The sequence below is a fragment of the Mastigoproctus giganteus genome, chromosome 8 (assembly GCF_048544385.1).
Source record: "Mastigoproctus giganteus isolate SK-2022 chromosome 8, ASM4854438v1, whole genome shotgun sequence".
Lineage (NCBI taxonomy): Eukaryota > Metazoa > Arthropoda > Arachnida > Uropygi > Thelyphonidae > Mastigoproctus > Mastigoproctus giganteus.
In genome coordinates, this window is record NC_143582.1 from 88,499,291 (window position 1) to 88,527,213 (window position 27,923).

Sequence of the window (27,923 nt, forward strand, 5' to 3'; positions counted from 1 at the left end):
AGTCTAAAAAACGAAAAGTGCCAGGGCGGAAAAATTTCTAAGGAACGCTTGACTGTACAATTGTGTACAAATATGCTGGGAGACTTTGAACAACCTCTTGTTATAGGAAAACAACAAAATCCTCGTTGTTTCAAGGGCATAAAGTTGAATCTTTTGAATGTTGACTTGAAGTCTAATAAAAAAGCGTGGATGACACGAGATATCACGAGCGACTTTAACCAAAACATGATTCGTCAAAACAGAAAAATTATTCTTTTCATGGATAATGCTGCATCTCACCCGCACCATTGAATTGTCCAACATTCAAATCGTTTTTCTGCCACCAAACACATCTGCAGAGTGTCAGCCCTTGGATCAAGGGATAATAAAAAATTTTAAACTTCACTACTGTTTTAAGACATCTCATTGCAAACATGAACGATGTAACATGTGCGAGTGACCTTGCAAAGAAAATCAGCATCCTAGATGCGATTCAATAGACTTCCTCTTCAGTAAACGCAATTAGAAAACAAACTGTCGTGAACTGTTTTGTAAAGTCTGGCTTCTCAAACGCAAAAATTGAAGTTGTGAACAGCAATGTGGAGTACGTACCAAGAAGAACAAGAACTTCAACATCTATTGATAATGTACGATACTTCCGCTACAAGTAACCCTGGCTACAAAGATATAGACTCGAACCTCACTACAGAAGATGGTGCTCTAGATATCAACGACATTATCATCGATATTTTTCAAGAAGTTCCTCATGAGGATGAAGAAATGGAAGGAGGTCATTCTGTCGAAGAACATATTAACGACGAACCACCGATGAAAATAGAAGAAGCGCTCATACAAATCAATCGTTTAAAAATGTTTTTCGCCGCTTTCTTCACTCCAAACAAATGTTGAAAACAAAATTATCAGCCGGAAGAAGGTGCAGAAGAAAATAAGTGATTACTGTATGTATTTTTCTTAAGATAAAGTCATAATATGCATAGCACAATTGTATGTATATTATTTACAAAAATATTGTGCAATATCTGTATATATTTTAATTTAATTTTACATTAAACGTTTAACGATTTTTCTTTCTTTCTTTTTTTTTCTCCCTCAGACTTCTTGTTAGCGGACACTTCTCTCTAACGGACACATTTTCGTTCCCCATGGCTGTCCGTTAAAGGGAAGTTTCACTGTAATATCTCCTCCTCTTTTTAAGCTCCATTAATTACACAAATGTAAGACTCCAGAGGATCCTTAGTCTCCTCTCCTCTCCTCCGAATCGAGATCACTTTCTACAGCTAAGTGCTTTGCCACTAGTCGATAGCCTGCAACATTTAAAATACTTGTCACGGGAACCTTCATTTCCATCACAGTTTCGAACTTTCCTGACTAAATTGTCGGGAACTCCTCTAACTTACGCTTCTCTAAACGAACCTTACTATATTGTTTCAAGAATTCTAAACCAACTGATCCGAAACCTCCAATGGTATATTTCGATCTTTGTAACTTCAAGAAAAATGACACTTCGACAATTTTATCTTGAGGTGGGATCCCTACAAAACATATCTCTAATTTTAGTGTCGGTAACATCCCCTCCCAACAGAGTTCTGAACCTTATCAATTGATATTCTCTTCATCATACCACGAATAATCTCCCTAATGACACACGCCGGTGAAATTCCAAAGCCCTGGTTCGAAAAAAAAAAAAAAAAAAAAAAAAAAAAAACCGAGCATATTCACCATAAAAAAAAAAAAAAAAAAAAAAAAATAGACCACCGAAAAATCTCACACCTCTTACGAGGCATCTGAAAATTGCACCCAACAAGATGGGTCTGCATATCCTACCCCACAGGAATTAGCAAAGAAAACTACTTACAACAATTGACACACAACCGAAAGGGTCTGTTGTCTTTTGCAGCTGCAGTTCACGAATGAAATGCGTCTATGCCATGGTCCAGTATTTAACGAAACGGTCGAACGCTTGAATTTGCATAAAGTCGCCCAGCATTTGTTGCAGAACTTGGTAATTTATATCTGCATGTCAGTTAGTGAACATGTGCTGCCATTTCGGCCACCACAGATATCGATACAATAGATTATTCCAATAGACTGTGCAGTGATCTCCCCCACCCCAAAACAACTAGCAGATACATTCAAATAAAAATACAGTATAGAAATCTGAGCTTCGACATCTCCCGCACTACCGAAACCGAAACCATTAGTTGGTTCCAAATATTGGACTTTATGGATGATCTATAAGAGCTACCTCTATCTCCTTCCGATTGGCCAGAACCGCCGACATGGCCTGAGGATTCCAAATCTAATCGCAATGAGGTGTATGACGAACCATAAAAATGAGCGAAAAACGTCCCAAATATCTGGGAAGTCTGAGTGACGCTTAGTCGCCAAAAATTAAACGACTACTGAAACTAAAAGAATGTAAACTTACAGTACTGTATAGAATACAAAAAATAAAATATCTTACATTAACTTTACAACAGGTAAGAACTGTTTATTTAATTCTTACTTTTAATCACCTTTTTTTTTCTTATTTCTTACTTTTATTTACAAAATACAAAAAAAATAAATAAAATAAAATAAAAAATGATAATAATTTTTAAAAATTAGAGAAATAAAATTTTTAAAATGTTAAAATTTTCAAAATGTGAGATTTACATCAATTAAATTTACAATATACAAGATAAAATATTACAGAAATTAAGCCACAACTTAAATTCAAATCCAAAACTGTTATAATGCACAACGATAATGGAGAGCATACGAGCAGGTTTGTTCATTGTTTCTTTGTAGGCTATTAGAGGCGCCGCGGTAGCTCAGTGGTTACGACCATTGCTTTCAACATCATGCTGAAAAAAGCATGCACTCGAATCTTCGCAGAACGAGAGGAATTTTTATGAGCTTCATTTTACACCGTGGCAGAGTTAGTCGAGTAAGGGAAGTTTAAATGGTCACCCAAAAATTCAGGTTTAAACCAGCAAAATAAACCAACTACGTATTTTATTTACATAATTAATTTTTGGCACAAAAACAACAAAACTGTATAGAATACATAATATTATCTTTCATTCAGCATCTGTAATCTAGAAATTTCTCTTTAGGTTCGAGTGTACCAAGTTACATCTGCACAGGGAGAAGGAAAGAAGCTATTAGATATTCGTCGAATCAGTGCCTATTCAGTTGGATGGGAAGTGTTTTATATAAAATCTGCAGTAATTGACTGGCTTAAAGATGAACGAAAAAACTTAGGTAGGAATTACTTCTTGTGCTTATATCTGAAAGGTACCAGATAGGTTATACCATAATTCTCGTCTTATGTGTCCTGTGCTATCTTTTTATTTTCTAATATTATATAAACTCTCATGAACTGACGGAAAAAATTATGTAAATCGTTCACATGACGAGCAGAAAAAATTATGAATGCAAATAATTCTAGATTGTACCATTTTATCTGACATCCTGAACTTCTTAAATGCAATAAGGACGGTAACTCAGCGTGGTAGTACCAGTCACTTTATCATTACAGAGCTTTTTCTGAATACCTATCCTCCGTAATACATCTTTTAACATTTAACCATTTTCCCATTATCACGTTACCATTCTTCGTGCAATTTCCTCCGCTCTCACTTCATGACATATCTATTCCCAACTTTCCTTCTTAACATGAATAGTGAAATACCGAGGCATCCACACTGGATAATAAAATAAAAAAAATAAAAAAAAAAAACATGCCATCCCCTGCCACGTTCCGTTACTAACTCCTAATACAGTGATAGCCCTACCCACTGCCTTAAATTAAAAAATCAATAAAAATTGCATAAACAATAGGAAATTAAATATGATATCATAAGCAAGAATGAAAAAAATATAATAAATAAACTAAGTTGTTGGAAACAAAAACTTTTCTAATACAGTAATAACTGATGAGCAATGAAAACAACATGGTACATGTCGTGGGAAATGTAGTTATGAACAGAACATGTATTTATTCAAAGAAATCAATAGTATGTTGCCTCCCCCGGCCATAACGACTGCTTCAGTGCTCTATGAAAGACCACCTAATTTCTAATAAAAGCTAGTGGTATCCACACCTTCTTCAAAGAATTCGTGAGCTCCTCTAACGAAAAAGAGCCGCATTGGCTATGCCATAATTTTTTCTTTCCAATTTCAAAGGCGAATTGTAATTCCGTTCTTTTCTTCTACGTGAAGATGCTATTTTCGTAGCAGCAGCTACACCCTCACAAAGAAGTCAGTGGTTCAATTGTAACTGTATTTGTAGAGATAAGTGAAATATATATATATATATTTCAGAATTTTGGAATGTAGTGTGCTTAAATATTTCTATAAAGACTACTTTATCTTGGAGGTATAATGTGGTTCATTATTTTTTAGCCGGGTGCGATTATAATTTATCCCTCGCAGTAGCACAGTTGATAGAATCTCCGTCCTCCCCACACCAGATGAAAAGACTTGAGTTCAGTCATGTCGATGAAGTGAGGAATTTTTATGGGCGCTTTTTCATAGCGTGGCTGCGTTAGTCGGTCTCAGGTGAGGGTATCATGGTGTTTCGTTCAGCAAGCAGAAAATCGATCACAAAACAAACGCAATTTACAGACAGTATATAGAGAGCAATATGGCCTTAGTCGCTAATTCTTCTAAAACCAAAAAAAAATTTAGATTTTAAATCAAACTGAATATAGAACACACGAGCATGCCTGGATTTACATTTAAAACCTTAAACAGTTTTACATCGAACAAGTATATTAAATTTCCACTAGTATCCTTATTTTATACAACAGAGCTACTGTTGTAGAGTTAAGAATGACAATTTTAAAACACAAATAAGGGAAACTTGTACATCTGGATACAGTGCTTCACATGGTTTTGGTACTAATATGAGAGTAAAAAATAAAGCATTAAAAGAATATTCATAATATCCTAAAACAAAAACAATTTAGTTAATGTACGTAATACGTTACATTAACTAAATTGTAACTTCACGAAGAATGACACTTCGACGATTTTATCTTGAGATGGGATCCCTACAGAAACATAAGCACATTTCAGGCACGTTAGATTTTTATTCTTAAATCGCTTTTTTCCTTTTCTCTGATTAATGAGAAGAGAAAAGTAAATAACTAATTATCTTGTTTACCAGTTACTTATTAAATTATTAACAAATAATATATAAAAGCAACTGTTTTTCATTTCGATGCACATACCTTAAAACATAATGCGTATTTCAGGTGACGGTACACAACGATTGTTTAATAAAATAAATAATCGTAGTATACTGTCTACGTTAACTGCATTACGCTTTCGTAATGCAGTTGATTTCTTTTTTTTTTTTTTTTCTTTTTTTCAAACACGAAAGGTAGTAGAACCTATAGTACTTCCCAACCTTCAACACGTACTGCATGGGTTAAAGGTTGGGAAGACAGAGGATACTTGTTAAAATCAGACTTGAATTTCTCTAGATTATAATTTTCAGGAAATAAATTAGGAAGAAGAAAAGTTGGTTCTGTGAGTTTGAAATTGGACAGTAAATAAATACTGACTAGTTTGCGGCTGGTTTGGAAGAGATATGCGAAATTACAGAAGCCAATTCAGAAGTTTTGTTGTTGTTATTGTTGTAGGGTTTTAGGAGTATCAGCGAATAAGGCCATATTGCTCCGTGCATAATGTCTGTAAATTGCGTGTGTTCTGTGGTCGATTTTCTATTTGCTGGACGAAAAACCCGGGTTTGTGGGAGAAAAAGCTTACCCTCGCCCGAGACCGACTAACTCAGCCACGTTGTGAAAAAGAACCATGAAAATTCCTCACGTCATTTACAGGACTCGAGCTCAGGTGTTTTTCCACACGGTGTGGGGGAGGACGGCGATTCTACCAATTGTGCTACCCACGAGGATCCATCTATCATCACTCACAGAGAGTGGTGAGAGAGAGAAACTGGATATCCAACTGCAAAAAAAAATAGTAAATAATACGAAAGATGGAATTTGTTAAGAAGACCATGCCAAACACGATCAAATGCCTTAGAAATGTCAAGAGAAACTGCTTGTGTTTGACCAAAGTTTTCCATTGAATTTGTCTATAGATGGGTAATAAGCCATAATATCACCATTGACTGGATCGACACTTACGAAATCCATACTAGCAATCATTGACCAGATGGAAGGTTTCAAAGTAGTTTAAGAATTGGTTGTTAATGGATTTCTCCATTACTTTAGAAAGAGTAGAAGTAAGTGCAACGGAATTATAACTGAATGGGAGGGACGTGTCACTCTTTTGAAGAATTCGCCGGATATGAACAAATTTCCAAGAAGGAAAAAACACCAGTGGAATAAAATATATAAAAAGCGACGAGAACAGGAGTAAGCTCAGCACAGGCTTTGGAAACTGGTGAAATAATGGGCACAAAAACCTGCATGGAGTGTAATCTGCCTTCAATTTCTTAAAAAATTATAGATTATTCTGAGACCTTTCGTGGTACTTCCTATTCTATTTCTTCAGCAACTAAAGAGTAACTCAGTCACATTGTGAAAAAGACCAATAAAAATTCTTTGCGTCATTGACGGGATTCGAACTTATGTCTTTTCCGCCGGGTGTGGGGAGAACGGTGATTATACAAACTGTGCTACATAGGAGGACAAGATCGTGGCAGAATTATGTTGAAACCAAAGGCAGCGAAAACCCCATGGCGTATTCCCTACCAGATTTTGTTTGACAAATTAAAGTTAGAAAAAGTCATATATGCAACTAAGAAGCCTGGCACTCCTGCAGTAAAAGTTAGAGTGGGAGAATGGAGGAGATATTAACCTCCTTGTCTCAGATAGAGAGAGGGGTCGGATAGCCCGGCACAGTTGCAATTCAGACAGGAAAATACGGTGTATATGGGTGAGGAGTGTGTCGATAATTTCTCAATTGCTGAATCAGAGGAGGCAGCAAGGTTGAGAAAAAATGGTAAAGCTCCAGGAAAAGATTTGTTAGAAGCTGAGATCATTAAAAGTTTTTCAAAAACAAATGGATCAATCTTGTTGGATATGTATAACTCTTGCCTTAGATAAGTTTTTTTTCTAAGTTTTGGAAAGAGTCTCTAAAAAAAAAGATTCTGTTCATATAGGCCTATAGCCCTGTTGCCTATGCTGGGTATGATTTTTGAGTGTTTGATCAAAAGAGTTGACGCTATGTATCAAGCTAAGAATATGAGCTCTGAAAAACAGTTTGGTTTTAAGAAAGGAAAATTTACAGCGAGTGCTATAGCTGCTAAGATTGAGAGATAGTATAGATGACAGAGGACAAGTACGCTCTGGGTATCTTTAGAGACTTCAAGGAGGCATTCGATGGACTCTGGTGGGAAAGTGTTATACGAAAGCTAAAGCTAAATGAGTGCCCTAAGAGCTTATATAAAGTGATGTGAAGATATTTTAGCAAAAGAAGAATAGGCAATTAGAACAAAATATGAGCAGATTGTTAAGAAAGTTTCAAGAGGTGCTTCTCAAGGTTCTATAATGAGTTCAAGTGCATGGACATATGTAATGGATGAGCTGTTATAAAGTGACTGGGAATCTAATGAAGTTATAGCCTATACCGATGGTCTTTTTAGTACGTGGAAATTTCAGGCTCCAACGGGAAAATAATGGTTAGTCACCTATATTAAATCTGGAGAAATGGGTTGAAACCCATAAAATGGAAATGTCCATGGCTAAGACAAAAATGGTTTTATCAAAAGGGGCCCTAAGTTTTGGGAGACACCCAGGATCCGGAATTTTGGAAGTGCAGTATCATATACGCTCCTGGGTTCAGTACCTAGACGTAGTTGTTGATGAAACGTTGAAATGCAAAATATGTGAAAGTCAAAATAACAGCTGTATACTCTAAATATCAAGACTGCGATGGAGTAAGGGTAAAGTCCTGGATACGCTATATAAGTGTATCTTTATTCCCATAGCTATTTATGTTTGTGCATTCAGCACTCTTGCTGAATGCTTAACGCCGCACTTCTTGTTAAAGGGTGCATGATATCTGCTCAAAGGTTTGCCCTTTGAAGTCCCGGGCATGCAAGAACTGTGTCCAACGATGCCTTACAAGTAGTTGATGGACGTAAGCCCTTGACCTGGTGATTATGAGGAAGAAGTTGGAATTTGCTACGAAAACCAATGGGTCGATGGAGTGAGATCATGTCAAAGAAAGATTTCAAATAAGTACAGCATTTGTGGCAAGCACGTTTGCCGGGTTCTGCTATGGGTCGATTCACGTTTGAGTTCATATTTAACGTGGACATGATTTTTAAAACAAAAGACTGGTCAGTAATGGGGTTGTGTACCGCTATAATGGTAACATGTAATAGATAAGGACAAGATTGTTTACGTTGGGATTGGTGCAAAACCCTAATTCTATACATGGTAAAGTTGAAAGCTCGCAGCACATTCTATGGGAATGTGAGAGCTATACTCATTTAAGATTCTAGACAGGCATATTGAGAGTAGGGAGCTGTGTGCACTCTTTAGGAGCAAGGAAAATTATTTGAAGTTCATTGAGTGTGTGGATGATGCATTTGCAAGAAGATGAAGTGCTGTCAGTGTTATGTGAAATGTACATATCGTTTATAGAGTAAATATGAGATTTTATGCCTACAAATTTTATATTATACAGTTTTTACGTTACGAAGACTTTATTTGAAACGAGTGTCTTTTTAACAGTGATTATAGAAGTTTGGCGTCACTGTGTACCGTATCGTTGCGAGTTATCTTTCGATAGTGGAGTATCACCTTAAAAATTTTCGTGTCATTGAACTCGAAGATTCAAACTCGGGTCTTTTCCGCCTGGTATGGGGAGGACGGCGATTTTACCAACTGTGCTACCTACGAGGGCCTGCAGGTGGCATGAGGCTAAGAGAACAACTACAGTGTTAGGCAAAAGTGATATTAAGCGTGGATATTTGATTCCATACATAGAATCATACTACTCACTGCTACTCGCGCCTGCAGCACAGTGAGCACACACGCTCTGCAAGTCATCGCAGGAACCCTCCCCTTAGACCTAGAGGTGGTGAGGAGAGGCATCCTCACCACCTAAAGGCTCGCTAAAGGCAATGCTTGTACACACCTTGACTTCAACGGAGATCTAGGAAATAACCGCATTGCTGAAAAAAGAAGACTCCAGACCCACCTGCTGCAGGCGTGGCAGGCACGATGGGATGTCTCCATCAAAGGTCGGATAACAAATAAATTCTTTCCAAATATAGATAAATTCCAAACTAAAATACCAACCTGGTACGCACCTGGTCTGTTTGGCATTTAAGGACATGGTGCCTTAAATGCCAAACTAACAACTCTGGGAATAATTGAAAATCCAAATTGCACTTGTGGCGTTCCAGAAACTTGGTCGCACCTAATGTATGACTGCCACCAATACGACGACATCCGCTGCCAGCTGGTGACAAGACTACAATATTCATCCAAGGACCAGGAGCAATTCATTCTGGATGACAAAGGACCATATATGGCATTCACCGAATTTGCACAGAAACTGTTTAACAGACGCCGAGCCACACTAGCCCAACAAGCAAATAACAACACAACCGGAAACTAAATGGGACAAGCTACTATTCCCACAATAAATTCCATACCTCCAACGAGAATAAAAGGACATGGTCTACAATTCTGCCACTGACTGAACCCTGAATCTGCAAAAGGGCCACACGGACCTGAACCATGCAGCTTCACTGCCATCAAGACTCGTTGGGGACCAGAATCGAGCACCTGACTCGATTCCTTTCCAACCCTACCACGGCGGGGCGGAGACTCCTTGTCTCCCCTCGCCGAACCCCCTCCCCTTTTCTCTCTGGTGAGGCATGGGCATGCCTCACTGACCAACTGGGGGCATCTCCTCTATCGCTCCCATATTTCTATCTTTACCCCCCCCCAGTCTTCTGTCTCCCCTCCTACTCTATCTATATATAACGCGAACGCCCCACACACTAAATTTAACAACACTCAAAATAATCTTCGCCCAGTCTCGGCCTATCCATCTACGTAATATCAAACCCCCAGCGGTGTGTATAGGCATACAACGTATGGTGTATGCAGACAAGTGAAATGAGTATATACATATTATATATTTTTTTTTTTGTATAGGTCCTAGCCGCCGAAATCTCAGGAAACTAAGCGGCAGGACCTGCCAGAGTAACTAATTCTACTGGGTTTCTGGTCTGCCTCCACGGGGCGAAGGTGGGGCAACGTTGGGCTCCAGCAGGGGTCCAGCGGCTAAATGACCAGATGAACAACGGTACATGACATTACACATGTACAATACCCACACACTTTTAAATCTCTGGCATTCCCAGAAAACTGGTACACCCACAATGAAAGCAACGCGGAGATGGGGGGAACCTCTGGTGCTGCATGACATCAATGTACCTTACACCTTAAGCGTGGATAGATTTTAAGTCCAGGAAACACACTTTACTAAGAGTAGGTAATTAGAAGAAATGGGACGATTAATAACCACTTCACATTTGTCGCGAGCTGTAGTGCAGACAGTAAATGAACCTGAAGATTTTATGTGAGCCATTTTCGATATGCAACATTCTTATCATGAACAGCCTTAGCATACTTATTGTAAAACAAAGGTTTAGATAAAGGATGAAATTTTAAGGTGGAAAGTGGAATAAAGGATTTCATTCCTATGAGAATAACAAACAACAGGAAGCTGAGAATGGCCATTAGAGAAAAGCTGCATTGGAGAAGAGACCACAAACAAGTTGTGATCTGAGGTGTCTAGAAGACCATTCACCTTGACCGTATAATTGAAAGGAATATTCGTGAGAAAACATCCAGTGTTTAGTGGGGTTAAGATTGTATGGTATTCTGGTAGGTAAATGAACAATCTGTATGAGGTCATTATTATTTGCAAAAGTCTCAGCATTTTGACCAGCTGGATCCGTGTGACTAGAAAACAGAAGCTGGAGTTGTGAATGTTAAATTCGCCAAGGAACATTACCTCACTGTTGGGAAAGTTGGATTGGAGAAAATGGAGTCTCGAAGAAAGGAAGTCAAAGGCTTCCAAGTGATTAGTGAAGTTTGGAGAACAATAGAGGCTATAGATAAATTTATTGGGACTGCCAAAAAAAGTAAATGAGTCTTGACAGATTGCATGCAGGTGGAAATCATTAAGATTGGAACTGAAACCAGTTATATTTGTGAAACGAATAAGGAAATTTTGGTGAGGTTTAGATCCTTTGGCAGTTAAGTTTGTTCTATTATTTGACTATTCATGATGTATGCAGGAGTAAAGTAGGGTCCTTGGGTAGCAGAGTTGACAGAATCGCAGTCCTCACCACACCAGGAGGCATAGACGCGTTCGAATCCCATCGATGACTTGAGGAATTTTTATGGACTTTTTTCACAACGTGGCTGAGTGATTTGGTCTCAGGCGAAGGTAGCATGGTTATTTTCTCCTAGAAATTCGGGTTTTTCAGCCAAAGAATACATGCAGTTTACAGAAAATATATAGCACAATATGGTCTTAGTTGCTGATGGGCTTGGAAACTTACAACAGACAAACGGGAGGTGGGGAGAACTTGTTATAGGAAGTAATGAAATATTATTTTGACATGGCGTACGCACAGCAAGGATTTGTTGTTGCAGTTGTAGCGTTGTTTTAGGAGCATCAGCGACTAAGGCCATATATACTATCCGTATACATGCCCCTCATTGCTCCGTATACACTGTCTATAAATTGCGTGTGTTCTGTGGTCGATTTTTGTTTGGGAGAAAAAAAAAAAACATGCTACCCTCGCCTCAGCCGACTAATTCAGCCACGTTGTGAAAAGGACACAAAAATTCCTCCCGTCATCGACGGGACTCGAACTCAAGTGTTTTCCACCCGGTGGGGGGAAGACGGTGATCCTACTAACTGTGCTACACACGAGGGCAACAAGGATATGCCCAGCTGCTTGACATAACTCGGCCTCAACAATGCTCCTCTCCGCATATATACTATTCGGTTTCCCTCCAGTCACTGCTTAGCAGAATAGAGGCAGTAAGATTATACACTAGCTGATCCAGAAGTTTCCTAGTGAGTTATCAATAGGTTCGGTCCGGTGGACCAACTAGCGGCCGGCCTGTGAGCACGTTGTAGTTGTTGTTATTGGGCTTTTAGGAGCATTAGTGACTAAGGCCATGTTGCTTGTATATTTTCTGTAAATTGCGTGTGTTCTAAGGTCGATTTTCTGTTTTCTTGACGAAAAGCAAGAGTTTCCGGAAGAAAAAAACCATGCTACCCTCTTCTGAGACCAACTAACTCAGCGCCATTGTGAAAAGGCCCATAAAATTTCCTCACATCGTCGACGGGATTCGAACTCAGTTCTTTTCCACCCGGTGTGGAGCGGACATTTGTGTGTGTGTGTGTGTGTGTGTGTGTGTGTGTGTGTGTGTGTGTGTGTGTGTGTGTGTGTGTGTGTGTGTGTGTGTGTCCTGGTATGAAAAAAGGTGGCTCTTAGACAAAAGCCCATCTCTACCTAGTACTCCTGTGATAGCTCAGAACCTCTGCGAAGCAGGCCTGAAAAAAAATGTTGTGGTGTCAAGCCATTTTGCCACCAGGGAGCAACCAACACCTGGATCAACCATTCTCTGTGTGTACTATAATGCATAAATCCCGCATCCACCGGATGAAATGCTATACCAGTAGGTGCCAGCAATCCCCTCCCCAAGGTTGCTCAGACCTGGGGACCAGCGGGGAAAAAAAAAGTTTCCAACTAGGAACAAGATACACTTGTTGAAATGAAAGCAGGTAGATGACTTTCATCAACCGGTGAAATACCACCACTTTGCTTATTGGAGGCTTGAAGTGGTGAAACCCATGTTTAGTCTCTAGAGCAAAGTTTCCGGCATCCCCCTTCCCCCCCCCATACTTCTCCTCCAACCCATGCACGGTACTAAGTACTATAGGTTTTGATACCTTTCGTGTTTGGGGTTTTCATAAAAAAAAAAAAAAAAAACTCAGAGTCCATCCAAGAATGGAAGGAAGCCTGCATTTGGGTTTCCAGAAGCGGAAGATCAACTTGCACTATAATTCAGAAACATCCTATGAAGGTGACAGTATAGCAAGCATTCTGTCGTCAAATGTGCAACACTTCCGTTAACTTCTATCCTGCAATAGAGTTCTTATCTTCTGCCTTCCTTTAAAAACTTTGGCTGAGAAATCCTGAAGCAAAGCAAAGATGTCCTGGCTCTGAACCAAGAGAGGTAAATTATTCTCCGTTAGATTTGGTAACCGATTTAATAATTCCTGCTTGTCTGAGGCATAGTCCGCAGTCAAGGATGACATATTTCCAAGATTCAATCTCACCTCACGAACAGTAGGGGTCAGATTCTAATCCTTTTTCAAATAGTTTTTCAAATAGTCCAGTGATTAAGTAACTCGTGGTCATGGTGAGAGCAAACCAAGAAGCCACCCTCTTGTTCACTGCAAAGCCTACAGTTGGAATGACCATCTCATAATGGTCCAAAACTCATTCACATCCCAACGTTACTACCAGCAATTCACAAGCTCACCCCAAATTCTACATTTTCCCTCTTTAATGCTGCTATTTGGATTAGAGGTAATATTCAGTATTTGTGACGGTCTTCCCTTCTTTAAGTTATATACCATACCGTGGAAAATAACGTGCATATCTAAGGAGATGGTACTTGCAATAACCTGCAAGGCGTTTGTTGACACTGTCCTGGGAGCGTGTATAACTGTAAACAACATTGTACGTTGCAGGGACAGAAGTTTAGCTTTAGTTGTAACCTTTGTAGCAGCTGCAAACCAAAATGCACCAAACCAGCACCATAAACTACAATGGGAAGAAATATTGTCTTGTACTATAATACCAGAGTTTGTTTTTTTTTTTTTTTTTTTGGATAAACACCATTCCTTGCGGGAAATTCTAACTACTGTAGCTGCAAACTTTTTGATTTTTTCACTGATTTTAGTGACATGTACATGAAACCTGAGACGATCATCCAAAGTTAAACCCAAATACTTGGCGTTCTATACATATGGAATTTGAGTACCATATAGGATTACCTTTGGCGGTCTTCCATAATCGAAGTGGTGTTTAAACGCCATGAAATTGGTCTTAGTGACAGAAATCTTTAGTTTATTTAAACCAGCCCATGCCAATAAATCATTCAAAACAGATTGAATTTTTTTTATTCGAGAATTTGTCTTGATCCTACCTGCTGTGCAGGGACAAATTCTTCCCACCAGGTCATCGGCATATGCAACTCTGATCAATCATTCGCTATCTTTCGTGAGCCACTGGTCTAGCACCGGTGTGGAGAGGACGTATTGTATTTTGTATTATATTGTATACATGTCAAGGGTGGCACCCAGACTAATTTCCACCTGTATATTCTATATCCAATTATAACTTCTACAAATGGACCTGCAGGGTGAAGAGGACGTGTGTGTGTGTGTGTGTGTGTGTGTGTGTGTGTGTGTGTGTGTGTGTGTGTGTGTGTGTGTGTGTGTGTGTGTGTGTGTGTGTACTGGTTCAGGGTGGTTCCCAGGCAAATGCCCATCTCCACCTAAATCATTTAAAACAGAAAATCTGTAAAGTGGACCTGATAAATAAAAAGATAGCTAAGAAATAAGAAGACAAAAGATATTTTTGAAAAGAGAAGTAAAGTAAAAAAAAAAAAAAATTAAGTTAAGTTAAGTTCATAATCTAAGTTAAGTTAAGTGTATAAACAAGAAATTTTGAATAGAAAAGAATAAAAGTAAATATAAGAGAAATGTTTGTGAGTGTAGTATGTTGTTTATGTCAGGTCACTTTGCCATCAGAAAGCAGCTGAACTCTTCAACTGCAATCTGATGCCCATCCCTGGCACGTGGAGCCGGACCTGGTTCTATCTTTAAAAGCTGAAGCGCCAAAGCGCAATTAAAAACTCAACAGAGAGAGTGCTAGACTGTTGAGCGCCAGCTGTCCAGCCTTGGGCCGCCCAAACCCAAGAACTGAACAACAACCGAACAAAAAAAAAATATGCTACCCACAGAACAATGAACTATGCTACCCACGAGGGCTGCGAACACCGTTTTAGAGCAATACCCTCGAAATGTAAGGAAGATTGGATCTCGCCATGATGCCCAGCATAACCTCAAAAGGCATTAATCATATTGCATGATGGAAGATATGTGGGTTGCTAGATCTTGCTGGAGACTAAACATAAGACAATGAACATCAAACAATAAATAAAGTGGTGGTATTGCACTGGTTGATCACTGTTATCTACCGCCTAGTATTGCCTGTGAAAAACAGCAAGGCGGCATTCCTGTATGTTCTGTGGACACCATACCTCAACTACTGCTTAAATTGGTCTGTTATTTATGTTAGTGGTCACCTCCAGTACACTAGGTGTAGCATTTCTTGAGGGGGGGGATTATACCTAGGATTACTAAAAATCCCACCATAGCATAGGTGCAAGCAGAGGATTTGGTTGTCGCAGAATGTCCAGACTTTACCGAAATTAGGTCCACTTGATTCATAAGTGTCACCTGATTAGTTCCATCAGCCTTTTAGACTCCCAGTTTGCATGCCATGGGAGTCTAATACTCAATGACCAAAGTTTACTTATTTCTTCCTGGATTTTAATAACAATTGAAACACAATACCTATATAACGTTTCTACTGTAATTAATATAAGAAAATAGTAATGATTCGTGATTTATGTATTTAGCAAACACAAAAAAAAAAAAAAAAAAAAAAAAACAGCAAAACGCAATGACTTTTATGCGCGAACCCAGAATATTTCATTCCTGCAAATCTGCCACATTGCCCATTCACTTCTCTAGAAATGTATGGGCAATATAGCAGACGGCATCCAATCATCGCAAGAAAAGAAACGTAATATCGAGTCGAGTACTTCAGCTACAGTGTTATATATGATATATGGCTAACCTATATGATATGTATGAAAAAGAGAAATAATTGTCGGATTCTTACTGGTCCGATTTTAATGAAATTCGGGAGGACTCGACAAATCTTTCATTAAGAGCCAAATATTGTGTTATGAAAATCCATCGGCTGGGATTCGAGTTATTATATGCGGAAGGACACAGTTTTTGGTTGGACATACGGGTGCTTTTTACGCAATTATGTGGACTTAAAGCGAGAAATTTAAGTTACTGCATTGAAAAAAAAAAAAAAAAAAAAAAGAAAGAAAAAATTCTGAAGAAAATTTATTACAGACATTTCTAGATCATTTAGTATTTCCAATGATAAAACTTATAAAAAAACTATTCATTACAAAAAAAATACTGAGGTGGGGATTTCAGAATTCAAGGTCTGCAATCATAAATTGAGGTTCTCGCAGTTTGTTTTGTTTTTTTTTATGAAACCCCCAAACACGAGAGGTATTAGAACCTATAGTACTTAGTACCGGGCTTGGGTTGGAGGTTGAGAAGATATTTGTTGACATTGACTTGAACTTCTGTAGACTGTAATTTTCAAGAAATACGTATGAAGGAAGGTTGTTCCAGAAAACGGCAGTTGAATGAATAAACGAAGATGATGAAAAGTTGGTTCTGTGAGTTTGAGGTTGGACAGTAAATGGATGTTGGCTGGTGGCGGCACATATTCGGACTGTTTTGAAAGAGAGAGCAGGAATTATAGAAGCCAATTTAGAAGAACAGTGCCTATGGAAGTATCTGTAGAAAAGGCCTGCAGCAGAAACAGTACGTCTATGAGACAGCGAGTGGAGAGACTCTGTTAGAGAGGAGTCATTAATTAACCTAACTTCCCTCTTCTGAACGGAATCTAGAAGCCTGAGAGAGGTTTTGGGGACACCGCCCCAGATGTGGGCACAATATTTCATGGTAAGACGGATTTGCGATTTGTACAGAGTGAACAGCTGTTTGGAAGAAAAGTAACGCCGAGAGCGAAAGAGAAAACCAAGTTTTTTAGATGCAGAGGAAGCAATATTTGTAATGTGCTTGTGCCAAGAGAGATTAGAAGTCAGAGTAATCCCCCAAAGAGATATATCATTTTGCCTAGAAATCTGAATGTCACCCAAGATAAGCATTGGAGCAGATAATCCTTTTTGCGAGATATAAGACAAGACTGAGTTTTAGAAGGATTTAAATCAACTGTTGTCTTTGCCCACTGGAGAATTACCTGGAGATCGGCATTTAAGGAATTGGTAGCGGATATTCGAAAAGTTGAAGCTGATTGAGCAGGGCAAGGTTTCTCAAAATGGAAAGTGGAATGCAACGTGCTATCATCGGCAAAAGTATGGATAGGATTTCCAGTGAGTGGAAGAAGGTCATTAATATTCAAGAAGAAAAGAGTAGGGGAAAGAACTGAACCTTGGGGGAGACACCAGCATTAGTGGAGATGTTAGAAGACAGAGAACCATCTACCATCACCCTCAGTGAGCGATCAGAGAGAAAACTGGACAACCAATTTACAAAAAGCAGTTAGCAAACCATACGATGGAACTTGCTTAGAAGACCTTTATGCCAAACACGATTAAAAGCCTTTGAGATGTCAAGAGCAAATGCTTGTGTTTCACGAAACTTTTCCATTTAATTTATCCATAAATGAGTAACGTAAGCCAGAATACCACCAGTGAATCGACGGCAATAACACAAGAATTTCTCTTCGAAGTAAAAATCTTGTGCTCTGACTGCGTCTCAGGTCTTTTTTAATTTTTTTTTTTTTTTGTCAGTGTAAATAGTTTTGTAATAAGCTCTTCAAATGTCTTCTTCAAATACAGATATGCATTCAAATCAGCTGGGACTCAAAGGCGGGATTCTGGGGCTCCTATTGCTACAAAATTTTATATATTTAGTTGCTCATAAAATGCTATTATGGGACATCACCACACATCATGACTTCTCACTATAATTATGGAAACCACATACATGTCTTAAGAGTTCTGTAACAAAGTACATGTTGTGAACACTTCATATTCCTCTCTCCTGTGAGCCAAAAGAAGCACTGTACACGCATTTGTGATAATTTTAATTACTGAACGTTTCTTACCAGTGGGGAAAAAATCAGTCTACTCCACAGCTAATTATTCCAAGTATGGTTGCTATATACGAAATAAATTAATTTGGAAGAGTGATTTAAAATTTGGAGATCCTCAAATATTGGGCCCTAGGCGCACTCCTAGTGCACCGATACGTAAACGTTGCAGCCCCGACAGCAAACTTTGTCCTGCTAAATAATGTGTCTATTACAACTGACAACAACCACTTTAATATTGTTTCTTATAATTATTATGTTGGATCAGTGTAATTTTTTTTTCTTGAGACTGACATGTGCAGACGACTACGGTTATATCTTGAAGGTAATATTTTTCTGGGGAGGGGAGGGTACCGCACGTAGTTTTTAAAATGTAATTCCCACACTGCGGGAATTATACTAAAGATGTTCCACTATACTAAAGATGTGGCGTAAAATCTGAACAGAAGTATGAACGATTACCAGCCTGTCTTATTCTGAGATCAGAACACATCATGCGTTTCCAAAGTAATCATGGCAACCAACATACAGGTCTTAGGAGTTCTGTGACAGATTAAATGTAAACAATTTTTTTCATTCCTCTCTCCAGTAAGTAAAACCGGCACTATACATGCATTTGCGATAATTTTAATTAACTAGGCATTCCTAGCAATGTGCCAGTAGGAAGAGAGAGAGAGAGCGATCCACTCAGCAGCTAATTATTCCAAGTACTGTTGCTACATATGGAATTAATTCGGAAAACTGATTTCACTCTACTACTAGGAACGAAAAATAACGTTACTGAAATGTAAGAATCGAGCACCGACTTTCATGGTGGTGATATGAACAGCCAATTATTACTAGAACACGTCACAAACTTGTTAATGCGCCTATTTTTGAAAAATAACATAATGGGCGTAATGTTATTTAATGGAATTGGATCTACAGTATTCTTTCTTATCAAAATCCCCAAATATTTCATGACAATTTCAAGGGTTCTGCCCAATACACAGCTGTGAGAGGAAAAAAAGTAAACAGAAACAGTTTCCACATAGCGATTTTTTTTATTATTATTTACAGTATTATTTATCCCAAATGCCCAAAACTAAAGACTGCTCTTATAACCACAGTTAATCCTCAAACACTGATTTTACTAAATGATATCAATTAAAATGAACGTTGGAAACTAATTTAATTTTATTGATGTATTATCATTATTGTACATGTGTAGAACATTTCCGTCAGAATAGGATGTACAGTTCATACCCTTTACCTCTTAATACCCTTTTCTTTCACGTTTATTTTTTTATTTATATTTTCCTCTTTTATTTAAAGTACTGATGTTGTGTTCAATCCTATCGTTAGTGATAGGAAGGGATATACTGTAATTCAGTTTTCACTGTGTTATTAGTTGCAGTAAAGATATTTCTCTCTCTCTCATTTCTAATATTTTTCAAATTATACACTAAACTAGCTAGGCTGATTTGTTTCTTATATCTTTGCGATCTAGCATAGTACCTTCTCATGAGTTCAGGAACACCAGAAAATTACTGTATTAGGAGATTTCTTGGCTGTGATCTCTAAAGAACACTTTACAAGAAATTTCAGATGGCCTTTGAAATACACATTTAGGTATCAATAGTAAGGCATCATCTCTCAAAGACATAGAAAAGGCGTTAGACAGTCAAATGGATCTTCAATTGAGTCAATCTATTCTGTATTCTTAAAGGACAAGCCACTGAAGGATTCCTTATGTGTCTTTCTAGATAAGGGTTGGAGAACCAGGCGTCTCCGTAGCCAGGTGGGAAGGAGCAGCAGTGCGTAGCACACGCTTCTTGATTAGAACGGGGTTCGAGCCCGTCACCACCAAATACGGAGGATGCGGAAAGGTCAGCGAATGACCACTGCATATCCCCGAGCAATATGGTCTTAGTTGTTAATGCTCCAAATAACAAATAAACAAGTTGGAGAACCTAATGCACTGAAACGCTTCCGCACGCAAGAAGGCTCTCTTGGCACCCGACGTACACTGCTATCCCAAATTTTATCTAACGGTTAAGTAAAAGAATAATAGGTCAGCAGTGCACGGGCATGCACACAATTTTTTTTTCATAAACCTATTAAGTAAGACTAAATGCAACTGGGTATAATATTTTTAAGAGTTATAATTATCTATATAATATCGGTGTAAAAACACCATAGACAACTCTTAAAGGACAAAGACTAGTGTAAAAGGGCATTTCCAACTGTATCTCATATTGTGCTCATCCTTCACAACGAGTTACCATGTATTGCACAACCTCGAATAAGTAACGCTTCACTAATAGAGAAGACTATTGTTACTTATTCTCAGTGACACCATCACCTCAGACGGCACCGTTTCAAGGCTTGTTCGCCTTTCATCGGTGGGTGGGCAGGCACGTTGGTATATACCGGATATTTTTACAATTATCGGGGTAGCTACGATAATTACATTAAATTTTACAATTTAATGTAACTTTCTGTTTAAAATTGTTTAATATATCTTTGAATACATAAATCGACGGATTAGTGTTATAAAATTCTGAATTTAATCTAGAAGAAACGATTTATTAAATGAATAGTGTAAATTAAATCTCAAATCCCACTTCTCAGTCCGTAATCACAAGGTAAGAAGTGGCAATGGAGATTTAACATTGATAAATCCAAAGTAATACTCTGGGCAGCAATAATCCCAGAATAACATACCAATTGGATGGTACCACAATAAAGGTAGGGAAGAACGAAAAAGACCTAAGGATAACTGAACAGTGTAAGAGAGCCTGCCAGGACAGTAAATGGGGCTCTGTCAATGATATAGGGGAATTTTGCCAGCAGGTACAAGGAGGATCCCGTTGTATAAGGCAATGGTTAGGATGCGATTTGAATACTGTATACAAGTCTGGAAGTCTCATTTTAGGAAGGATATGGATCTGTTGGAATGGATGTATAGAATAATAACAAGATTAGTTAGGGGGACAAAAGGGTATTCTTATCAAAAAAGACTTCAGTTCTACAAATTGCAGCGCTTGGAAACTGGATACCTGAGAGGAGAGTTGATTGAGCCGTTTAAAGCTTTAAATGAAGATTACAAGTACTCGTGAACTAAATGATGATGGCATCTTTAATGTTTCTCGGACAACACATAAGGCGGCGTAACTTAAATTGAAAAGATTGGTTGCAGGATAGATATGAAAATATTCGCTTTCAGCCAAAGTAAAAGATTGTTGTAGCAAACTACCATATGGAGTTGTGCACTTACTTTTGAATAAATTTAAGGAATTAGATGGATTATTAAAGGGACGGACAAATGATATATATATATATATTTTTTTTTTTTTTTTTTTTTTTTTTGCCAATGCTGTATAAGCTTGCTTCTCTGCATCATTTTTAGGCGCTTTAGTATATATGCATAAGCGCCTATTGTCTTCACCATGTCCGTCCTTGTGTCAGTCTGTCTGTCCGTCCGTGCGCATGTAACAGAGGGACTCCCAATGGACGAATTTTCATGAAATTTTATATTTAGTTCCTATGAAAGATCTGTCGAGCCATCAAAAATATTATTAAAATCAGACAAACACAAATCCGACAATTATTATTTTTTTTTCCTTCACCGATGAGTACAATTCAGCCTGGTCGGAAACAATTTTCAGATAACCCTGAAGCATTCAAATTATTGGTACAATGGTATAAAGGAGCCCAATGGACCATGAAAACGCTCTCCGTTATTACACCGCCACCAGCAACCCGTATTTGACGCACCATGGGTCTATGATGTTTTCTCCATATTCTGGTGCTCCCATCAGCGTGAGAGATCAGTAACCGGAATTCGTCAGACCCAGTATCGTTTTTCCAATCCTCCGCTGTTCTTTGTTGGTGTTCCATAAGCTCAAACTGTATTCCCCCATTATAGGTCTGATTTCGCACTCTGAAATGTCCATCTGTTTGTTCCATCTGAAAGCGGATCTAAGTGGCAGATCTGCATTCAGATCGAATGATTGGGAAAAACATGCATTTTCATGTTTTCCCTGGAACAGTGTCGCCACCATTCTGAAAATGCTCAGTTTTTTTTGGGTTTTTTTTTTTTTTTTGGAATTTTATGGTCTTTCATTGCGGAATGAAATTTTGGGCATTATAAGAAAAACTCATTAAAATAAATAAAGTTCCTTCCGTCCTTCCGAATATATTTCTAAATTTGGCCAGCTACGGAAATCGAACTCAGACCTTTTCGAGACGGTTGATAAAGCACACATTAACAATTGTGCTACGAGGGGGGCATCACTGAAAGGATTCGATAAATTTTACAATGCATGTATTATCAGAATTTCATATAGCTCGAATACGTTGTCCTTCTATGATATGAGGTGTCTGAAGGAAAAGGCCTAGGTTTGAATCCCGTCAATACGAAGAAATTTTTCTTTCCACACCATGATCGGGTTAATCGGCCTCAGGTGACAATTGTGCGGTTTTCCTTTTGGAAACATGAGTTTATCCAGTTAAACGGGCCGCGGAATACAGCCAATTCATACAAAAGAATACACTGATGCCTCATACCCTAATGCGCATTGGCGCAAAAAAAAACAAAAAAGAGGATAACATTTTGTACACTTAACGTTATTAGCTTCATTACTGTGGGATCCTGAAAAGTTTGCCTTCCCCTCCCCTTTTTTTGGGCCTGCGCCCAGTCATAATTTAGAATGAAAAGATGGAGTTCTGACAGTTACCTTCCTTACAGAGTTGCGTATGAAAGTCAGTTGCCTACCATGGAAAAATCCCAAATAGCGTTTCCTTTTGCTGAATTAAAATGCAGGAGTTTTTCTTTGCAAACAAGATATACTGCAGATTACGCGAAGAAAGAAAATTCACAAAAGCAGCACGTGCGTCTGACATACGTACCCACTGGGAATAAACGATTATCACACATGCCACTGACGTAATTTGCTAGTTCCCGCGGGCTAAATAAAGAATTCGAACACCTTTGTATGTACAGCTATTGCATTATAGCAGTGTCGCGGGACTTGTGCTATCAAGGAAGGCGATGCCTGACTGTATTCCATGTGGTTCATATTTCACGTCACCACTGACAGGCAATTTAACAGCTGCTGGGAAATCAATTGCTCCTTATTGCATCACAAGAAAGGCCATACTAGGAAGTCAATTTGCTATCAGTTTCTTTTATAATCAGTTTGGGAAGATGGCATTTTTTCAGAATGTTCTGTTTCGCCTAATAATAAACTGCTCGTCTAAAACTGACGACCAGCTGAAGGTAGCAGACAGACAGATAACATGCTATATCCTTTATCTACCTGTCTGCTGTCTAGCCAAAGGAACCGGTGGCAAAAGCCAGTGTGAAACTATAATATAGACACTAACTAAGCTTCCCAGAAAATAAACAAACTAATGGAATACATAACTACCAGTCAGTTATAAGTAGTAATAAATACACCGTTCTCCAACAGATATTCGGATACTAAATGAAGAAACATCAGGTTAAAAAAAAATAAATATTTAATATCAAACATAACCTTAATGAGGTTTAGCAACAGCCTTGACCCTCTGAAGCCACTTTCTACAAATTTTTGGCATGATAAGACTTGTTGTACTCCTCCGTAAGGCTGCGGCTAGTTCTCTGCTTGAACTAGGACGTCTTGTTTTGCGCTAAAGTGTTGTTCAAAAACATTCCAAATATGTTCAGTTGGAATCAGATGTGGACTTCAGGCTGGAAGTGGCACCACAATATTCTCCTCAAACGACTTCTATACTGACCGTGCTTTGTGACACGTAGCGTTGTCATGTTGACATAAATACGCACCCTCTCGAAAGAACTGTCATAATACAGAAAGGCACTGTCAAAATACGTATAGAGGTACTTTATGACTTCATCGATGACAGCCAGGGTTACCATCTACCAAGTCGAAACCACGTAAAATAGGCCCATAGCATCCCTACCGACAGTGATGGTCAGCGTTACACAAACTGGATAAAACCATTTTTTAGGTACATACAATACCATGGTATGGTATGTACCAGGATGCGTTCCAAAATTGGCCAAATCTTTTAAAAAAACTACTCTTGCGTGCCCAGAACACAAAATGCACAATGCTTTATTATCCTTCTTAATCATACTAAATCCGTCATTCCAAGATTCTTGAAATTCTCTGCTACTCCCCTTTTCATTTGAACGCTTTTGTTTCGTTGCTGGTTGAGCTGACATTCTAAACAATCTGTAAAGGGCAAATAGCAATTAAAATATTTACGAGAATTTATGGGAATTAATGAAGAATAATCTCCAATCTCCACGCCACATACAAACCGTAATTGACAATGAAGGAGGCTACACTAAATACTTATTTACCAATAACTTATGTTTTGAATAAATGTGAAATATTACGATTTTTTTTCTTAATTTCGTTAGTATGTCTCACCACTCCGACTTACATATCACTGCATGAAGTTTGAAATTTTTTTGGGACGCTCTGAATTGCTTTTCTAATGAATGTTGGTCCTACACTTATCCTATTTCTGTTAACTTTATAATGTCAGATCATTAAGAGTGCCTTTCCGATTTCTTCTCAATATCCGTTTCAAGTGACGATATACTCCATGAGTTGTTAATGGCTGTTCTGGCTGTAGATGAATGATAGCTTTACCTTCTGACTCCCCTTGGTGCACGCTGTTCAGCAGTTCATTTTGGATCCCATTCTTTTTACCCACTATGTGACAACCCTGTGGCGTATCCAGGTGTCATCGTAAGGGGGAAGCATGGCGGTCAAGGTTTTGAGGTTTTTTTTTTTTAGAATGCCTCCTGCGTCCTTTTTTCTTTAATTTCAAATTTTTGTTTAAAGGGGGATACTAAATATGTCCCTTCTGCTCACCCCTGAATACGCCCCTGTGACAACCTACTAGCGCACATCTTATAAAAGAATCTACAAACCTCTTCTCATCCCCTGTCATTTACTACATGCCTTTTATATACTGCTTTTGTTTGGTATTTCGATGTATGTCCTGGAATTAACCATTACTTCGTAGGGATGAGGTGTCCCAATACGTGTTGGAGGACAGAGTGCACTAAATACATAAATGTAAGTAGAATTGTACAAATTTTTTATCAACTAATTTTAATAAAATGTTTCATTTTATCTTATAAAAATACTGGAATCCCGTAGAGAATCAATGAAGTGGATAAAATCCTTCACCACCTAAAGCAATTCGCTTCTGAATGGTATATTCCATCTAGTCAATCTTATTCACTGAACCCACTATTCCTTCTGCCATTGGTAATGCACTGGAGAAAAGAGCGACTCACGATCTATTATTCTCATAATGAGAATCCCTCTTCATGTTTACAAACAAACTAATGGTGCAATAGTGAATTCAATTAATCGAATCGCCACAAACCAAATTTCAGAAAAACTGAAATTTGAAAAGAACTTTGTGTATTTTGTTGGTGACTTTTTCTGACCTTCAATGAACCCTTGCTTCACCTCTCGTAGGAAGGCGAGCCTCACCAGTTGTGACTGGATGACAACCGAATAGTGTGTATGTAGCGAACACTGCCGAGGCTACGCTATAATACTGTAAAATAGCTGGGTTTTATTATTGTTGTAATTATATTATTTCTGTCTGATGGGGGATGTTCCATCCCGTGACAGACACTGATACCAAGTGCATAGGTTGGTTGTTATGTCCAGCGTTACTCTTGGTTGAGAAAATCTCTGACTATCATACAGGTGTTCAGGATCGCGACTTTCTGGAGTTCTCTGGGAGAACTATTGCTGCTAGACTCTTGTGCAGGATCTTTGGCACCATACCGGTGGATGACAGGATGATCGGGTTGGTCGTTACATCTTGCACATCTCTTTGATCTCCTGTCTTAGGTCGATGTATTTCTTGATCTTTCGCTCCTATGTCTTCTGAAGGTTGCTGGGGTTGGGCACCGCTATTTCGATGAGATAGGTAACCTTTTTCTTCTTGTTGACAAGGGCTATGTTCGGTCTGTTGTGCGGGATTATCTTGTCCGTTATTATAGCGCGGTCTCAGTACAGCTTGTGGGTTGGGGTTTCTAGTATGGCCTGGGGTTCGTACTTGTAATACGGAACACTTTATTTGATCAGCTGATATTTCCTCGTTAGCTTCTGATGTATTATCCTGGCTACCTTGTCGTGTCTATGAGTACATTCGGTCTGAATGATCATCCTGCATTCTGCAGTGATGTCTTGGATCGTTTCTGAGGTGAGGTGGCATCGTCGACATGTGTCATCTGTCGTTCCGGGTCCCTTGGCGATGTCTTTTCTATAATTCCTGGTGTTAATTACCTTGTCTTGAATGATAAGCTCGAGTCCTTCAGTCTCGGGGAAGAGCGTACCACTCGTGAGTCATACACTGGAAGCCATTTTATCAATATGGTCTTGACGAAGGTCACTGTAGTGTCTGCCATGGAGTGTCTTCTTTGCCCATCTTTCTAGCTTCGTTTGTTCCGTTTGGGAGGGAGAGGTCTCCTAGCTTAGTTTGAGTGGGGATTTGCCGCTTGTCTATCATCTTTATGGCCTGGTAGAGTGGTACTTTGTTTTTCTGGAAGTAATCCTTCAAGTTCGCTTCGCTTTTTTTCTGTTGCTCAATGAGGTCTATCAAGCCCCTTCCTCATTCTTTCCGCGACGTAGTCAGTCTCAACCTAGCCGAATTCAGGTGATGTTGGCGGATCTTGTTCATTATTGTGCTTGTCCTCCAACTAGGTATTAGTCCAATCTATGATCCCGAAGAAGTATGTTAGCACTGGGATTCTGCGCGGTAGCACAGTGGTATCGTCACCGTCCTCCCCATACCGGGTGGAAAAGGCCAGGGTTCGAATCCCATCGATGACGCCAGGAAATTTTATGGAACTAAGATAGACTAACTCAGCGACTCAGTGGCGTAGATAGCAAGGTATTTAATCCGGGAAAATGGAGTTTTGCGTCCAGCAAAGCAGGAAAATTGACCAGAGAACACGTGCAATTTACAGACACAATACAATAACTTTCTAGGTGACCCTAATAAAATAGTTTAATTTTTTTTCTTTTTTAGCACTGAGACTGCATATGTGTGTATGGCTTTTACTGTGCTCCCTTCTATTCAGTTTTGCTTTGAGCAGACTTCTGAGTCTCTGATGATATTTTTCGGGCAGGCAGGCCTCGATCTCTTATGCTCTAACTGCTAATCCTGCATTATGCCCAGGAGTTTGTAGGTCTCTTTCCCTGTCATGCCTTCGATCTCTTTACCAGTCTGGATCTGGTAGTTTCGAGTGATTCATTTCTCCTAATGCAATCCGTGGGTGTTGCACTTCTGTAGTCTAAATTCCATTCTGATATCATGGCTGAATTCTTCGGTGATCCGGAGTAGCTGATGGAGTTGCTTCTCGGTTTCCGCGTAGAGCGTGATGCCATCCAACCATGTACATCAGTTGGGAGAGGATGTAAAGGTTTTTCCTTCCTTCCTTGAGGGTATATCCATACTTGCTGTTGTTGCGGGGACCCTACCCTTGGATTTAGAGGTAACCCGCTGCGGACTTATGTATCTAAAACCACCTACAACGGTCTTACCATTGACATCACCAATAACAGGAAAAACGAGAAACAAAAAATAGTGGACCACCTTGTACAAATTTGGCAGAGAAGATGGACAGACGTGGAAAAAGGAGTGATAACAAAAAAATTTATTCCCCAAGTAACCAAGCTGTATCCCAAGGCTCCCGCAAGGCCAAATTAATGCCTTGGGCATAATCGAAGAATCACACTCTCTGCGGCGAACTATAAACATGGCATCACGTTATGCATCAGTGTGAAATATACGAAAACATCAGATGTCAAATTATCACGAGAATTAAATACATCCCTAACACCCAGGAACACCATCTCCTGGATACACCAGAAGAATT

At 38.9% G+C, this 27,923-nt stretch overlaps 1 protein-coding gene across 1 annotated transcript in view; it reads left to right on the forward strand.

The window, feature by feature from the left end:
• The window catches only part of LOC150081703 (bone morphogenetic protein 7-like), a 241,044-nt gene that overhangs the window by 185,606 nt on the left and 27,515 nt on the right, over positions 1 to 27,923 (forward strand). Inside the window, exon 3 of the mRNA XM_090379568.1 lies at positions 3,099 to 3,246. Coding sequence (XP_090235694.1) covers positions 3,099 to 3,246 — 148 coding nt within the window. The remainder of the gene's footprint in view (positions 1 to 3,098; positions 3,247 to 27,923) is intronic.